General features: G+C 39.4%; 1 protein-coding gene across 1 annotated transcript; it reads left to right on the top strand.

The window, feature by feature from the left end:
- Window positions 1–5,612: 5,612 nt before the first annotated feature.
- Window positions 5,613–6,980, top strand: LOC122195367 (secreted RxLR effector protein 161-like). The gene is made up of 3 exons (XM_052766588.1): window positions 5,613–6,240; window positions 6,516–6,523; window positions 6,909–6,980. Exons 1-3 carry the CDS (start codon window positions 5,613–5,615, stop codon window positions 6,978–6,980), a joined length of 708 nt encoding a protein of 235 aa, XP_052622548.1.
- The last annotated feature ends 11,705 nt before the right edge of the window (window positions 6,981–18,685 follow it).

Genomic DNA, 18,685 nt, shown 5'->3' with positions numbered 1-18,685 from the left:
CATTCAATACAACTCAACTACGGATTATTCTCTCTTACTTTGGCATTTTATTCTCTATCACATTTAAAACATTTTTCTTATTCCTCATTTATTAACTTTACCTTGATCACTATTTACGTGTTCTCATTTAATGTCTTGATCATTTGTTGAATTGATTATCTATGACTTGAATGGTCTTTTTAGTCTTGACTTGAACATCCATTATTAAGCAGACATTGATCTCAAGCATTCACTCAAGGTTTGAATTGCTCGAGTGGTTGTCCTTTGAATCCATAAGATCAGATTATAGTTGGTTTGAACTTCCTTGGAAATTCAAGCATTTCTGTGTTAAGGATAAAAGTTCTTTTATATACCACTTAAGCTCTAAGATATCTTGACTTCAATGGCTGCTTCAAATCCTCAACAAATGATCTCAATGCAAATCGCAAATAGCGTTGGTGGCCCTACACGTGCCCCATTGCTAGTTATGGAAGAATATGATCACTGGAAAGTTAGAATGGAAATTTTTTTACTAGCCAAAGAGAAAGGTGAACAAATTTGGGGATCTGTCACACAAGGTCCTCATGTTCCTGTAAGAACAGTTGTAAGAGATGCAGATGCCCAACTATCCTGATGGTGATTCCGAAACATTATATTCTGAACTCCATTTCCAACAAGAATTTGCCTTACTCTCCATGAAATACAAATGACCCTTCAATCCTTCATACAAACCATTTCAAAACAGATTCAATGCTCCTCACCAAAACCATCCTCAGCCATATACCATTTCAGAACCAAAACGGACCTCCGAAAATCCTCATGCATACAATCCTAATCTCCCTAACCTCACTAAACCACACTCAGCCTCTGAATCCTCAAAAAAATCTCAACTCGGAAAAACCAAAGGTCTTGTGTCATAAATGTGGTCATGCAAACCACTTTGCCATAGATTGTCTAGCTGATGCTCCATAAAAACCAAAGATCAAAGACTCAGCTTATTATGTCCAAAAAGCACAAGAAATGGCTGAAAGTGAGAAAGCATTTGTTACTACTGTCTCAATAGATGTCGAAGGATACTGGTCATGCGAAGATGATGATGACATTGTAACTGGAAGGAACATGTGTTTAATGGCTAGACAAACTGTTGTATACGACGAAGGTTATTGGTCTTCTGGATCTGAAGATGAAGAAGATGATGCTGAACCCAACTACTGCTACATGGCCACCAACGATCCACCTGGTCGAAGCATCGTTCAGCAGGTAAAATCCATGATCTCTGATAATAATTTTGATTTGACTTTATGTGAACCTTATCTGACCCAGATTCAAACAGATATGAACACTATCTATAAAGCCTATGAGTCAGCCATAGAAGCCAGTGAGAAGAAAGACTGTGAACTAAGTCGTCTTAGATTACGTTTTGAGGATAAGAAATTGAAAATCGAATCTTTAGAGAATGAACTTGTAATGTCAAAAGATAAATGTATCATTTTGCAAGATAAATGTGAAATCATTTATTCCGAACGAAATATTTTGATTTCTAACAACAAACGTCTCAATGCCAAAATAGATGCTTTACATAACTCTGTTGACATGCTTGAAGCTGACATTTGGATGACTCATAATTTTCATCATCCATGGTCCAAAGCTCCTGGTCTCGGAAGTGAATTTCCGAAACCAATTGTTAGTCCCCTGAATGATTTGCAAAATCTGACATTCATGGGAGAGGTTCTGAACTTTCAACATTCGGACACCCCTGTCTCTCCTTTGTCACCCCTTCCGGTAACTAAAAGATCCTTTAAGTCTCTAATTCCTGAATTTCAACCAATAGTTGTTAAATGTCCTGATTCCATGCCTCTTCCGCCTCTGATAAACCTGGACCTGGACCTGAATCGGAACACGGAATATCATCATAGTCTTCAAAATTGTGTAGAGTATGTTCCAATAACCAATCACGTCAATAACTGTGTGATTGAGGAAGTTATTCCGGAAACAACTGAAGTCAATACCTCGGAATTTGCATGGGCATCTTTGAATGATAAAGTTGAAATTTCAAGTAATATATGTTCCGATTCATGTGAATCAGACACTGTGGCTATTTCAAATTCCAAATTAGTTCCTATTTCTCCTAAGTTTTTAAATCCATCCAAAGGTCAATCCTCTGGGCCCTCTCACCTCCCTAAGAGAAAACCAATGTTGAATAGAAAGGATGTTGTAGATCCCAAGGTAGAAGCTAGGAATGCTTGCAAAAAGGAAACTAAGGATAAATAAAATTACCGGTTCCTTGCCAACTCAAAACCAAACTCATCTCGCAAGTCCGTGTGTCAACACCATAGTCAAAACTCATTTGTTTTGACTAGAACTCTAAAGAGACCTTCCGAACCTCCCGTTCGTTCGGAACCAAAGGAAGTCTTGAGATCCACATTTTCTCAAGATAATATAAGTGTCAAAACCATCCGAAACACCTCGTCAGCACCTCAAAGTGTCTTATCTGTCTTTATTGCAAAATCTGATGGCACAGTTTTTAAACCAAAAATCTCCAAGAACAATGTGTCATCAAACAGATCCACCAGCTCGAATCATACTGTTTCAAATTCTTCAAACAAAAATCTTGTGTGGAGAATCAAATCATCTGTTAGCAAAACAACTGCCTCGGAGACAACAAAAAGTGTCACTCCGTCAGATACCTTTCCTCTGAAGAAATTAGCTCCGAACTCTCAAGAAGTTAAATATGACTACCGGATAGATGAAAAGACTTTATCATTTTGTCTGTTCCCAAAGAAATCAACCAATCTCACCAAGAAACATGTAATTGTTCCATTATCACAATCAAAGTCCAAAGTCCATGTCTATGTCCCAAAGCCTAACACGGAGCCTAAAAGCTCCATTGCTCATTGATTTCTTTTTTTTTGTAGGCACTTTGTGCTTTGGAGCAAGATACAATATGGTATATTGATAGTGCTTGCTCCATGCACATGACTGGGCAGAAGGATTTTCTGCGAGATTTAAAGCTCTCTCCAAATGCTGGTTACGTAACGTATGGAAACAACTCAAATTCTCAAATTCGTGGTTATGAAACTCTCACCAATGAATAGTTCTCTATTTCACATGTTGCTTATGTAGCTGACTTGAAACACAACTTGATAAGTGTTGCTCAGCTTACTGACTCAGGATGACGTTGCTTATGTAGCTGACTTGAAACACAACTGAAGACCGAAAATAATGTTTGATAAAGTCTCTTCGCAACAAAACATGTACCCTCTTGACATCAATATGATCATTGGCAAACCACAACTTTGCCTTCTTTCCAAAGCTATTCCGGATGTTAGTTGGCTGTGGCACCGAAGGCTCGCACATCTAAACTTTCGATACATGAATGATCTCATTTCAGGAGAAATGGTAAGAGGTTTACCTCTTCTCAAGTTTGAAAATGATCACATATGTGCTGCATGTGAGTGTGGTAAGCAATCAAAGAAGGGTCATCCTGTTATCATCGAAAAATCCGTTTCAGATCCCTTAGAACTCCTACGTATTGATCTTTGTGGACCATCCACTGTAGAAAGTCTTCATCATAAGAAATACATTCTTGTGATTGTTGATGACTTTACAAGGTTCACTTGGGTCTTCTTCCTAAGGCTGAAATCCGAAACCGCATCTGAGCTCATCAATTTTATCAAAGGAATAGAAGTTCTTATCAAACTTTCCGTCAGAAGGATCCGAAGTGATAATGGCTCAGAATTTGTCAATTCCACCATTGAGAAGTTCCTCATATAAAAAGGAATCGATCAAGACCTCTCAGCTCCGTACACTCCACAACAAAATGGTGTAGTTGAAAGACGTAATAGAACACTCGTTGAAGCTACTCGATCCATGCTTAATTACGCAAATCTTCCACTCTATCTTTGGGCTGAAGCCGTTTCCACCGCTTGCTTCACTCAAAACCGAAGCATCATCAATCGAAGGCTCAACATGACTCCATACGAAGCAATGAATGGTTGAAAGGCAACAATATCATTCCTACATATCTTCGGATGCAAATGCTTCATCAAAAACAATCGTGATTAGCTTACAAATTTTCAACCAAAAGCTGATGAAGCAATCTTTTTAGGATACTCTTCCAAATCCAAGGCCTACGGAGTTCTAAACCGGAGAACTCGTGTTCTGGAAGAAAGCTTCGATGTTACCTTTGATGACAACTTTGTTCGAAATTCTGGCCCCACTCACATCACTACTCACATCACGGAGTCTGATGCTCCTCTTCCAGGATGTCCGAACCCTCAAACCATTCTTGAGGTAGACTTTGAAACTCTCTTTGGTCCTTCCGAAACAGCTCTTGATTTCGACTCACGATCTCGTCCATCTCTTATTCCAATTGCTCCTTCGGAAGCTCCAATTTCTCAAAACCTCTCTGGTCCTCCTCCGAGCCTACCTCCATTTGATTCCGAACCATTCCAACCTTCACCGGTTGAGGGGGAGAATAATGCAAATCCCTCTCTTGAATCAAATGTGGATGGCTTCCAAGATGCAGCTGCTGACTTTGATGACTCAAATCCTCTCAACATTGATGAAAATGAAAACTTCTTTGAATTTCCCTCCAATGATGATGTAAACCTATCTGGTTTTGATTCAAAAGTGCATGGGGAGCATCATTCCAATACTCAAATCATTTAGGGGGAGAAGATCATTTCTACTGTTGATATAGGATCCTCCACAGCACAAGAACTCCCTCGATTGCATGTTTAGACAAAATATCATCCTCCAAACCAAGTGATTGGCAACCCAAATGTTGGTATTCAAACTCGCTCAACTACCAATATTCAAAATGAATGCCACTTCTCAGCATTCATTTCCATGGTTGAACCAAAATCTATCAAGGAAGCTTTAGAGCATGCTGATTGGATTACAACCATGCAAGATGAACTGGCAGAATTTGACCGCAATGAAGTCTTGACTCTTGTACCTCCTCCTCAACATCATCCTATTGTTGGTACAAGATGGGTATATCGCAACAAACTAGACGATGCATGAATTATCATACGCAATAAGGCAAGGTTGGTAGCTAAAGGTTTCACTCAAATTGAAGGTCTTGATTACGACGAGACATTTGCTCCTGTTGCACGACTTGAAGCTATCATAATCTTCCTTGCCTACGTAGCCCACAAAGGTTTCAATGTTTTTCAAATGGATGTTAAGAGTGCCTTTCTAAATAGTGAGCTTGACACTGAAGTCTACCTTCAACAGCCCCCCGGTTTTATTAATTTCTCCTTTCCAAACCATTGTTACAAACTCCGGAAGGCTGTCTACGGACTCAAGCAAGCTCCTCGAGCTTGTTACGAAACACTCACTGATTTTTCAAGCGCTCAGGTTTTCAAAGAGGTATTCTAGATCCCACTTTGTTTCGAAGATCAAATGGAAAACGTTTCATGCTGGTACAAATTTATGTGGACGACATCATTTTTGGATCTACCGATTCATCTATGGTTGCTGATTTTGCCAAACTTATGGTCAGTCGCTTTCAAATGAGCATGAATAGAGAATTAAGCTTCTTTCTTGGCCTTCAAGTCAAACATACCAACAAAGGTATATTCATTCACCAAGAGAAGTATATTTATGAGCTTCTTAAGAAATACTCTATGGACACATGTGCTTCTGCTAAGGTACCTATGGGCTTCGGTCACAAAATCTCTTCCGACCCTTCGGGTGTTTCTGTAGATGAAAAGAAATGTCGAGGAATGATTGGATCCTTACTCTATCTCATCACAATTCGTCCGGACATAATGTTCTCAACATGCTTATGTGCCAGATTTCAAGTCAATCCGATGATGTCTCATCTTTTGGCTGTGAAACAAATTTTCCGGTACCTTAAAGGCATAAAGCACCTCGGAATCTGGTACCCAGCAAATGGAAGTTTCCTTCTGCAAGTTTACTCGGATTCAAACTATGGTGGTCTTCAACTTGATAGGAAAAGTACATCCGGAGGATGTCAATTCCTAGGTGGTCGTTTAGTCAGTTGGTCATCCAAGAAACAGAACTGCATTGCTCTCTCTACAGCTGAAGCTGAATACATTGTTGCTGCCAGCTATACTTCTCAAGTTCTATGGATGAAATCTCAACTCTTGGATTATGGTTACCGATTTCAAGGCATTCCTATCTACTGTGATTCTCAAAGTGCCATTGCCATCTCACACAATCCGATTCAACACTCCATGACAAAGCACATTGACATTCGGTACCATTTCATTAAAGATCATGTTCTAAATTGTAACATCGAACTTATTTTTGTTCCACCTGATGATGAAATTGCTGATGTCTTTACTAAGACATTAGACGAAACCAAATTTTTTGGATTTCCGAACAAAATGGGTATGATGATGCCTGATCCTCAATTCTTTCAGGAGACATGTTCTCTCTGATCGAAATATTCAGTAGAAAAATATGCTCCGGACTCATTTATTTTTGCTTCGGAACTATTTTTCCTCTGAAAACACAGGATCCTTACTTGTCTTTTGTACTGATTTTCCCTTGAGTTTCTACAGCTGTACAGGTTATTTTCTTATTTCCGATGATCTAGTCACTCCAAAATTTCAAAATAGCTCCGGAATTTTTACATATAGCTCCGAAATTTCAAAATCGCTTCGGAATTTCAAAAATAGCTTCGGAATTTCAAAAATAGCTCCGGAATTTCCATTGCTCCGAAATTTCAAAAATAGCTCCGAAATTTCAAAAATAGTTCCAGAATTTCCATTGCTTCGGAATTTCGAATTTGCTCCGGAATTTCAAAATTGCTCCGGAATTTCAAATGAGCTCCGAAATGTTCAAAATTTCCCGATATTTTCAAATTTCTTCCCGATCATGCACTATCCGGAACAATTCATCTGAAATACCAAGAGATAATAAGGTGAAACGTTTTCTTAACGGTTACTTTTCAGGAAGATCCATATCCAATCTTCCTCGATTTGCGTGACACGATTGCACGCCCTATTAATTGGAAAACGGATTGACAGTTACATTACCCATTTTTGGACGAATTGCCTTCCCCTATCATATCAAATGTCTAATCTCCTCATCCCAAAATTAAATTCAACCCGATGGCTCTTGGATCATCATCATTACGTTTTCCAACCCGAACCGGATTCTCTTACCTATAAATACCTTTTCTCAACTTACCTTTACCACTTTATGCTATCTTGATTCCCAAACCTCTCTAAAACCCTCACAGTTCATCGTGTTCCTCAAGCTTTCATCATATTCAACAATGGAACCCTCCAAGCTTCAAACCTCTAATGCTGCAACCCCAAAGAAATCTATTGCCAGGAAGAAATCCTCAAAAGGATCGAAGGGTTCATCGTCATCGGCCGATCAAGAACCATTTCTTCGTGATACCACTCAACTGTTTTCACTAAACCCTCTCGACTATGATGAATCCATTAGGATCATGATTGAGTTTCTTGCTCATCATCCTCTCTCCATTATGCTTACCAAAATCCCATAATCTCCACTTCCTATTTCTCATCTTCATCGTGCTTTTTCAAGCATCAAGCTTGAAGATGATATTCTGATGGCATCAATCATCGATGATCGCCCCATTCCCATCTATAAAGCTACCATCCTCAAGGCCATTGGAGTTTCCCTTAACCATGCTTGTTTTACAGTTGTAGAGTTTCAGACATTTCTCACTTTCAGTGGGTATAATCAAGATTATCGAGCAAAGGATTTCAAGAAGACTGTCGTTTCCGGGCTCTGGACTGTTCTCATGCACTTCATAAATCGTGGTCTATCTGGCAAGCATGGCGGCACTGATACACTCAGTAAAGACTGGGTCAGCGTGGTGTTCAGCATCTATTCCGGACGAAATAACGCAGTCGATCTTCCGGAAGTTCTATGGCAAGACTTTTGCAAATTTGCCATTAAGAGGAAGCCAAATGAAATTTCAAGCCCAAGGTTTTGGGCCCTGAGAATCGATCAAATCTTCAAGGAACTAAACATTCCCATTCCGGTGAGCATCATTTCTCTGGAGGTATGTGTATCTTTTAAACTTGTCAAGTCTTACAGAAATCTGGACAAATCATCTTTTGGTTCGGTCAGACGACTTCCGGACAACATGTTGGCCCTTATCCCTTCCGGATCCCCTTTTCTAAAACACCATCTTGAGACTTCGGTTGTGTTTAACCCAACACAACCTGCCCCGGTCTCAGTTGAGCCTATTCCGGAAGAGGACACTCACACAAAGTCCGAACCAAAAGTTAAGAAGCCTGCCAAACGCAAGGCTTCTCCCCCAATCCTAAGGCCACAAAGAAAACCAAAGTCTGTGTCCCCTCTCAACAGGAGGATACTCATGACATTCCGGTTGATTCTGGCCATCCGCACACCCCTCCCATTCACTCATCTGAGGTACCCCTCCATGTTTCATCTTCAGAAGCACACACTCACGGGGAGTCTACACGTAGGCCACCCTCTCCCTCCCAAAAGGGTGTTGTTGGTGTTGAACAAAGTTCCATGCCCCCCTGGAACACACTCACGTGTCATCTTTGTTAATCCCATTATTTCTTCAACACGCACACACTCCGGAACCGTTGTTCCGGAATCCAAGCATCCGGAAGTAGGGGCAGTCCCTCCATCTTCCGATGCCACAACTAGTCTGATACCCAGAAGGCATACATGACGACTAGGTACTAATGACCCCTTCTGGGAAGATTATGTGAACAGGGCAGCATCAAGGTGTCCGGACTTGACTCGAGCTCAAATTGAATCCACTCTTATTTCCATGAGGAACCAGGCTATTCAAAGCAACATGCCTTATGTTCCTCCTTCAGATGATGACGACGTTACGGAACTTGCTTCGAAACTTCCCCCAATTGTCATTCCGCAAAACATCTTCCTCACTGATCCAGAAGAGGAAATTTTCGAAGAAGTTAGGTTGGAGGAAAACGCAACCACTATTCCAGATGCTCATCTCACTACATCCGTTCATTTTCAATCTAAAGCCTCTTGATCCAAGTCTGCTTTTGACTTCGAAACTTCTTCTTCCACTCCGGTTGCTGATCCTAACTCCCCATTAACAGCCTCCGCAACATTCAAACTCCGATTCTGAATCCTCCGCTGGTGATTATGTTGACCCGTTTGCCCTACTGGAGATCCCAACCAATCTCTCTGACAATATGGCTAAAGTGTCCTCTATAGAGACTTCTGTTGCTGATCTCAATTCTAAACTGGATCAAAAAGTCTCCAGACTTGATTCAAAAATTGACGCCACTCTTCAGTCTCTTTCACCTCATTCTGAACCATCCACAGCAGAGAGAGAAGCCCAACTTGACCAATTGATCTCCATCCGGTTGAAACATACCGTTGAGCAAATTGATTTCACATATGATGCTCTGGTCGAAAACTACCTCAACACCATCTCCTCCATGCTTAAGGTTCATGAAGACCTTATGTCTGCTACCAACGATCTAATCAAGCAAACTCATGTTCATCATGAGAAACAAATTCAGCATTTCGAGAAGGAAATCCGGAAGAAGGATGAAATGAACCTGATCATCCAACAAGTCCTCATCAAACTCTTGTGATCCACATGGAACATTGTTGATGTTCCGAACAGGAAGTTTGATGAGATGATTGAAATCCTCAGCAGCACCTTCCAACATCTCTCCGCTCAAGCACCCACCTCTGAAGCATATGACACCCTGACTCTTCAACTCTCCACCAGGCTTTAGAAGGTGTTCTCCTCACTTGAGGAAATCAAGGACGGATTGTTGATTGCACTGGTCTCCAGGGTCACCGATGCAAGAGGGGGAGAAGGTCCAAGCAGGAAATGGAAGCCAACTTCGGAATACACACTCTGGGATGAAGACCTTGATTACGAAGAAGATGTACAAATTGTCTCCGGAATCCTGGGCATTACTGAAGGGAACGAAAAAGATGAAAACTATGATGCCTTCGTTTCGGATGGAGCTCCCAAAGGGATTATTGGTCTTCAAGACCCCAAGCTGACTGCTCCAAAAGTGTTGACTGAAGAACAGAAGAGGATTTGGTCCGCCATTTCCTGGCCATCATCTCTTGCAGATGCCTTCGAAATGGCAGTTAAAATGGCTAAGGCTAAATCTTTTCTCACTGCTCAAGCTTTCCAAGCCACTCCTTCCTCGACCACTTCAGCTATTATTCCGGAACAAAAAATTGCTCCTATTGATCAAGGCTCTCCTCTTCGCTCTCCAGACAACATTCCAGAAGAACCTCTTCCAACTCCTCCTCCGGAATTCGTCATTGATGAAAACATGAAGATGGCCATTGAAGCTCTTCAGAGGGATAAAGGGAAGAAACCAATGATTTCGGAACAAAAAGAATATTGCTCCAGTCCTTCCCCTAAACACAAATTTGGTTGGTCTGAGGAAGAAATCCAAAAGGCACTGGAGGATAGCATCATGATTCAAGCCTTAAAAGATCATCCCGATCCGATGCGTGGCATTTCGCCTCTCTGTCATGAAGGAATCCTTCAAGCCAAGGATATCATTCATGTTCTCTGCTATGACATACCCTCTCACGACACTGACCAACTGGATCTCCTTCTCTCTCCTTTTAGCAAGTTCTATACAAAGTTTGCTCCACTCCATCCAAACGACAATCCAGAAGTGATCATCCGGACCGAACGAGAAATGCTTAAGACCTTCTACGCCAAGAATGCTCAGCCCTTCAAGGAGCTATGGACAAGGAAGAGGATCACTAAGGTTCAAGGCTTCGGAAGAAAAATTCTTGTTAAATTTGAATTGAACTATCCTCTGTTCTAGTTCCATATTCTGCGGAACAAAGCAACTCCAAAGACTATTACTGATGCAGATTTTTCCTCTATTAATCCGAACGACATCCTCACTCTTGCTGTGTACTTCAGAGAAAATCAATTGGATGACATCAGTATGGGTGCCTATCACTCTGCTCTCAGCTTTCTCAAAGACTATGTTGCTGAGTTTTGCAGATGTGATTACGAACTTGCTCACCTCTACGGAACTGAACAATTTGTAGGAAAAATTGACTTTGTTCTTCCGGAAGCTGAACTTCTTGCAGATGGTCCGATCGAAGAACCTGTTCTAGGGTTTGTCTATACCACCAAGAGAACAAACAAGAAGGACTTCTTCCGAGTCCTTGACAAACACCTGGTTCCTACCAAAGCTCTGCAAAAGTTCATTTCTCGGGCGTCCAAGTCTGATGCTCCAGAACAGGTTAAAGCAAAGTTTGTAAGTCAGCTGACTTGGTACATCGCAGTGCGAGAATGGTTGTTCCGGGCCTACACCTTCATCAAGGAAGAAATGAAATAAATTTTATGGATTCCTAAGTTCACTTAGGGGGAGATTGTTGGAACCTGAAAGTGAACCTCTAGCAATCCTAACTACAAATTCCGAAGGCTGCTGATTCTGAAGGTAGATGTGATCCGGAACCTGTCCAAAGCTAATTATAGTGAGTGAAGAATTATGGAGAAGAGTGCATTCAGGAACTGATCCTGTAGTCCGGAATGCTAAACAATCTGGAACCACGCTTCGTCTCCGGAACATCACTTGTCCGGAATGAAGTTATTTTGTATGTTGTGCGTTTATTGTTTTTGTCTTGTATTTTTGATGTAACGTTTCATAGGACATAGTCTAAAATTGTTTAGGACAATCAAAATTTCAGACTTATGCTATTTTTCCGGTCTTATGTAAACATCAAGGATAATTGACTATAACTCTCTCTCCTATAAAGAGGAGCATTCAATACAAGTCAACTACGGATCATTCTCTCTTACTTTGGCATTTTATTCTCTATCACATTTAAAACATTTTTCTTGTTCCTCATTTATTAACTTTACCTTGATCACTATTTACATGTTCTCATTTAATGTCTTGATCATTTGTTGAATTCATTATCTATGAATTGACTGGCCTTTTCACTCTTGACTTTAACATCCATTATTAAGCAGACATTGATCTCAAGCATTCACTCAAGGTTTGAATTCTCAAACCTTGTCCCTGCGCAAAGATCTTGTTCTCACAGGATGCCGTAGTCCAATTGCAAAAATTTGAAGTTAGGTAAATGACGATTTACCAATTTCCACCATGAAAAACAAAATTGATTATTTAGTTTTAAATGAATTGAAATTCCTAGATCTTTTAAGATTCATGGAACTTTTCAATGGCATGTTTAAATCTCGATTGTGCCCTTCAAGTTTGTGATTGGGATGCCAAGGATCACAAACAAGGTGTGAATAACCATGCAAATTAGCTTGGTACACTTAATGTTACATATCACCTAATCAATGTGTCGGTTACGCTCCATTAATCTATGATTACCATCAAGCTACCCTTTGTCACACACTATTAGTCCCAGATTAGTGTTCCGGTTAAACACACACGCTCCACTAACGACTTAACAAGGTGCAAAGTGTAATTTCATGGGTTAACACCAAATTCACATTTTTACTAAGTAACTAAGATTGGGAATTTATATGTGTTTAGTTACTTGGTATTTTCATTATACTTTTAATGAGAATTAATGTCCTATCATTCCCGTTAGGCTAACGACCCTCCACCAGTCAAGGAAGCGGTAGGTGAGAATGGACACCCATTAAACCACCATTTTATAGGCAGTAACCTTATACCCCCTTATAGATCGACTTCGTCAATGAGGCCTACTAATAGTAAGACTGACTTGTCTTATCCATATATATAATTATTAAACTTTTAATATTATAATAGTATAAGGGTGTATTTTAAACTTTTAAAATACTAGATGGTTTAATCTATTAATAGATTATACTCTTAATTTAATTAAACTTAAATCATGTCATTATGGAATTACTAATCTATTTTAGTTAAACACTTTAATTAATTTAATAAAGTCAATAAGGTGTAATTTGACTATTAAAAACATCAAGGTTCTAAATAAAAAAATTCACAATTAAAACTATTTAATAATTTTTTTTTAATTTATGAACCAAAGAGTTACACCTTTTTAATTACAAGAGCTTATTAATATATTTGAAACTTTTCAAATACCAAAACTTGAAAACTTTTGGTTTTCCATAACTTATGAGTTAATATGGTTTTTATGAAAAAAAAATCATGTTCCATAACTTGATGACAAGTTATGGAGGACTTTAAAAAACATTTAAGATCAAATTTACCAAGAAAAATTATCATATAATCTAGGATTGACCTAATTAAACTCATAAGGCAAGATATGTCATATCAACAACTTACATAAAACTTTGACAATGTTCTTTTAATTGGAAGAGGATCATCATTACTAAATCAGAAAAATACATTTTTATGATACAAAACATTTTTTAGTAATGATCCTAAACCAATTTTGGCTCAAAACTCGAAATTCTACAACCAGATGCATCAACTTGCCGAATCCATGATCATGAGTCATTGAGTTGTCCTTTTACTGAGTGGACTAGTCAAGTCAGCCAGTGGACTCGGCGAGTTCATCAGTCAGAGGCCAAAAAATCGATTTTTTTCAACTTTGAAATTAACAAGCATCAAATATAACAGAAAAAAAAATCATAGGCTCTGATACCACTTTTGGGTTTTAGTATACAACAACATCCTATGATGCACATAAAACCCTAAATGCTTTGGATCTATGTTTTCTCTAATTATACATGCAATATTGTTTCCAAAGCATTAAGCCTACAACGAGCATACAATTGACATAAACAATAGAAAAGTGAGTTATAGAATTACCTATTTGTTCTAGCTTGTTGTTTTGGCCTTTAAGAACTTAGCACCTCAAATGTCATGCCTCAAATGGTTCACAAACACCATGAGCAAATGGAGGACTTTTGAGAGAGGGTATGGAGCACTAAAAGTCGGCTATGCTTCTCCAAGAATACATGTTCAACCAATTTTAGGCCAAAGGGGTGTCATATATATAGTGTAGGAATCCAAGAGTCATGGGTAAACGCTAATCCATACACTTGGGTTATGATCCATATTTCATGTCGCCTAACTGTTCATGGATACTTACATAAACTTAGTCCGTCATGGATCAATAGCCCATACAATATATATATATATATATATATATATATATATATATATATATATATATATATATATATATATATATATATATATCACAGATTTACATAATCTGTCCCCGTTAATTTAATTAGTCTCTTTTGATAACCAAATTAATTATTGATCAATACTAATAAAATAATATGATTTCATATTAGTATATTAGAACTTATAATATATTAACAAATCATAAATAACTTCTTCTCGAAAGTCCATCCTATCAAATTTGCTCTGGTGAAGGCAACCCAAATGGACCACGCTACTCTCGGGTCAAGTACATACCAATTATAGTTATGGGCTTAGACACCTAATCCAACATTACTTTTGACAGTGCCAAACGCTTGGCCCAGAGACTCATCAATCATGGAGTCCGCCAAGGAAAATTGTCTCCCGCCCCTGAGCAAACGAAAGGGGGCGACAATAAAAGAATGTTCCAGAACAAAAAGAAGAACCAGCGACACAGGTAGGGATGAGCATATGACCCGTTGGACCGGACCGGACCGGAAAAAAACCGGGACCGGACCGGATAAACATATTAATGGGCCGGTTTTCGGGTTTTGTTTTTATCACTAGTCGGGTTTCGGGTTTGGACCGGACCGTACCCGGAATACGGGATTTAACCCGGACCGGACCGGAATTTTTTTTCTCCTTAGAATATATAGATAAGGATATTGAATTATTAGTTAATGTTATATATAACATTATGTATAAAACTTGATGTTTTTATTTTAACATTGTTTATAAATCTTGATCAATGTTTGTTCCTATCACTTTACAAGAAAGAATGTATCTAGCACGCTATTTTTTGTTCAAACATACAAAAAAAAAATTTAAGAACATGTAAATTTTTTTTTATAAGAACATGCAGTTTTTTTATAAATAATGTTGTTTTTTGTTGTTTTTTACACAAAAAAGTTGTTAAAATGCAGTTTTTTATTAGCAATGTTGTTTCTTTTTTTGTTAAAACATGCATTTTTTTAATAAAAAGTGTAGTTTTTATGCTAAATAGTGTAATTTTTATTTGTTCCAAATGTTAATAAGGTTTGTATTTTTTTTGTAGACACCTCATTTGCACGTGATCTAAGTAAAGTCCCGCATTGTACCAATTTCAAAGCCTAGTTCGGTCCAAAACCCGAAACCCGGTTTAATACCCGAGACCGGACCGGACCGAACCCGAACCCGATACATCCAAAAACGGTCCGGTTTTCGGGTAAGAAAATTCACAATTTTTGGTCTTCGGGTTTTCGGTCTTCGGGCTGGTCTGGTCCGGGTTTGGCCCGTTGCTCATCCCTAGACACAGGACCCTGCCGAGAAAAAACAAATTGTTGTTGTTCAAGCTGCCACTGCCCCCTGTCGCTCCAACGCCATTGAGACAATACGTTGGGAACCTACCCAAATGCAAAAAGTGCAACTTTCACCACACAGGCGGTTGTCAGGAGATGCACTACAACAATTACAACAAAAATGAGCATACACCCCATTTCTGTAAGCCACCAGTCCTACAAATCACTCAGGCCGCCAATATCGGGGTAAGGCGAGCTTGCTATAGCTGTGCAAAGACCGGGCATTTCAAAAGGGAATGCCCAAAGGCAAGAAACACTAGTACTTGCGGTGTAGGAAGAGTTTTGCCCATACGGCATGAAGAAGTAGTTGAAGACCTCACGGTGGTTACTGATACATTTATCATCAATAACTCATATGCATGCATACTTTTTAATAGTGGAGTGCAGAGGAGTTTCGTAAGCCACAAATTTAAAAACATACTCAATCAACAACCACAGTCACCAACGAAATGTTCACAGTATAAATGGCAAATGGTAAAACTGAAAGCACTAAGGATATATACATATGATGCACTCTAACCCTAAACAAACATTCCTTCTAAATTGATCTAATGTCGATAACAATAAGAAGCTTTGATGTCATTATTGGCATTGATTGGGTAAGTCTTTACCGCGTCGATATCATGTGTTACAAAAAGGTTGTTCGCCTTAACCTACCAAGTAATGAAACCCTCATCATTTATGGCGACAATCCCGACGCAAATCTATAAATCATCTCTTGTGTCAAGGCCCAAAAGTATCTACACAAGGAATACCATGCCTTTCTAGCTCATGTGGTGGATAAGAAGCAAGAGATAAAAGACATCAAGGATATTCCTAAAGTCTGTAGCTTACCTGATGTATTCCCAGAAGACCTTCCAGGAGTACAACCTATGCGACAAGTCGAATTCCCAATCGAACTAATTCATGGAACCACCCCCATTGATAAATCCCCATATCGTCTAGCACTGACAGAAATGCAGGAGTTATCCAGCCAGCTGAACGAACTATTAAGCAAAGGATTCATCAGATCAAGCTTCTCCCCTTGGGGAGCACCAGTCATGTTTGTAAAGAAGAAATATGGATCATTCTGAATGTGAATCGACTACTAGGAACTAAATTAACTCACTATCAAGAACAGATATCCCATAACACAGGTTAACGATCTATTCTACCAACTCCAGGGAGCAAGCTATTTTTCAAAAATCGATTTGAGGTCAGGGTACCATCAACTACGAGTCCAAGAGAAAGATATTTCAAAAACTACATTCAGAACTCGTTATGGTCACTACGAGTTTGTAGTGAGACCCTTCGGATTAACAAATGCACCTGTGGTGTTCATGGATTTAATGAATCGTGTATGCCGCCCTTACTTAGACAAATTCGTGATAGTATTTTTTGATGACATACTATTTTACTTACGAAGTAATGACAAACATAGTCAGCACCTATGACGGGCCTTGGAAACTTTAAGTGCTGAGAAATTGTACGCAAAGTTATCTAAATGCGAATTCTGGATCCAGGAAGTGGACTTCTTGGGACACATGGTTAGCAAAGATGGGATACACGTGGACCCCCAAAATCAAGGCAATTGAGACCTGGTCCACACCAAGAGCACTAACAGAAATCCATCAATTCCTAGGCCTTTTCGGCTACTATCGAAGGTTCATACAAAACTTCTCCAAGATCGCTAAACCACTCACTACCTTAACTCAAAAAGGAGTTACCTTCATTTGGGGGAATAAACAAGAGGCTGATTTCCAAACACTGAAACAAGCTCTAGGCAGTGCTCTGATCTTGTCCCTTCCAAAAGGAATAGAGGACTTTGTGGTTTACTACGATGCATCAAACTAGGGCCTTGGGTGTGTGCTCAACTACAACACTCATGACCTCGAGCTGGGAGCAGTGGTGTTTGACCTGAAGATCTGGAGGCACTATCTTTATGGTACAAAATGCACAATCTTCACGGACCATAAGAGTCTCCAGCACATCCTCAACCAAGAAGAGATTAGCATGAGGCAGCGACGATGGGTAGAACTATTAAATGACTATGAATGTGAGATTCGTTATCATCTTGGAAAGGCCAATGAAGTAGCAAATGCCTTCAACAAAATAGAATACTCAGGCCGTCAAATGAAGTCGTTGGCCATAACTATCCATTCACACTAGTCCACACAGATCAAAGAGGCCCAACTGGAAGCCTTAAACCTGAAAATGTCATGGGTGAATCCTTGATAGGAATGGATAAAAATTTGGAAATCAAGGGTGACGGACCTTGTTATCTCGTGAATCGGATCTGGACACTAAAGTTTGGTGGGTACAGAGACGTTGTCATGAACGAGGCTCACAAGACACGATTCTCCATTTATCCCGGTTCAGACAAGATGTACCTGGACCTCAAGAAACTTTATTGGTGGCCAAACATGAAGGCAGAAATTGCTACCTATGTGGGCAAGTTCCTGACTTCCGCAAAGGTCAAGGTAGAATACTAGAAGCCCTTGGGTTTACTACAACAACCAGAGATACCCGAGTGGATGTGGGAGCAGATAACCATGGATTTCATAACCAAGTTACCCAAGACAATGGGTGGCCTCGATACCATTTGGTTAATCGTTGACAGGTTAACCAAATACGCACACTTCCTACTAATAAAAGAGATGGACAAGATGGAGAAGCTGACCAGAACATACATTAAAGAAATGGTACGACTGCATGGTCTACCAATATACATTATCTCTGAAAAGGATAGTAGATTCACCTCACGGTTCTGGCAGTCGCTACAAAAATCTCTGGGAACCAGACTCGGCATGAGTACAGCATACCACCAACAAACCGACGGGCAAAGTGAAAGGACTATCCAAACATTGGAAGATATGTTGAGAGCTTGCGTAATAGACTTTGGTAAATCTTGGGATACCTACTTACCCCACGTCAAATTCTCATACAATAACAACAATCATACTAGCATCGATGTCGCGCCATTCAAAGCTCTTTATGGATGCAAGTGCAGATCACCTCTATGTTGGGCCGAGATGGGTGACTGTAACACTCGTGTTTCTAGCCTAGGCATTTGTATTGAGGTGATAGTCAAGTTTAACCTTTGTAACTCATTTTGAAGAAATGAAAAATGATTTATGTGAATTCTATGTGTTTTATGCTTAATTATTAGCGTTTAATTAATTAAGAATAAAAATAAGCATCAAAATTAAAGTGTGAGATAAGCCCGATATCTTTACATAAAGTTGTACCGGTGGAAACAAGGATTTCGGGGATATGAAGAATACCAAAATCCGAGTTATAACAAAGAAGTTATGACATGTCGAAGTTTCACAACAA

This window comes from Lactuca sativa, chromosome 1 (assembly GCF_002870075.4).
Source record: "Lactuca sativa cultivar Salinas chromosome 1, Lsat_Salinas_v11, whole genome shotgun sequence".
NCBI classification, from domain to species: Eukaryota; Viridiplantae; Streptophyta; class Magnoliopsida; order Asterales; family Asteraceae; genus Lactuca; species Lactuca sativa.
The sequence above is the reverse complement of the archived record's forward strand: the minus strand, read 5'-3'. Positions and strand labels throughout refer to the sequence as shown.

Coding starts and splice junctions, on each gene's coding strand:
- LOC122195367 (XM_052766588.1), top strand. CDS start 5,613: ATGGACACATGTGCTTCTGCTAAGGTACCTATGGGCTTCGGTCACAAA.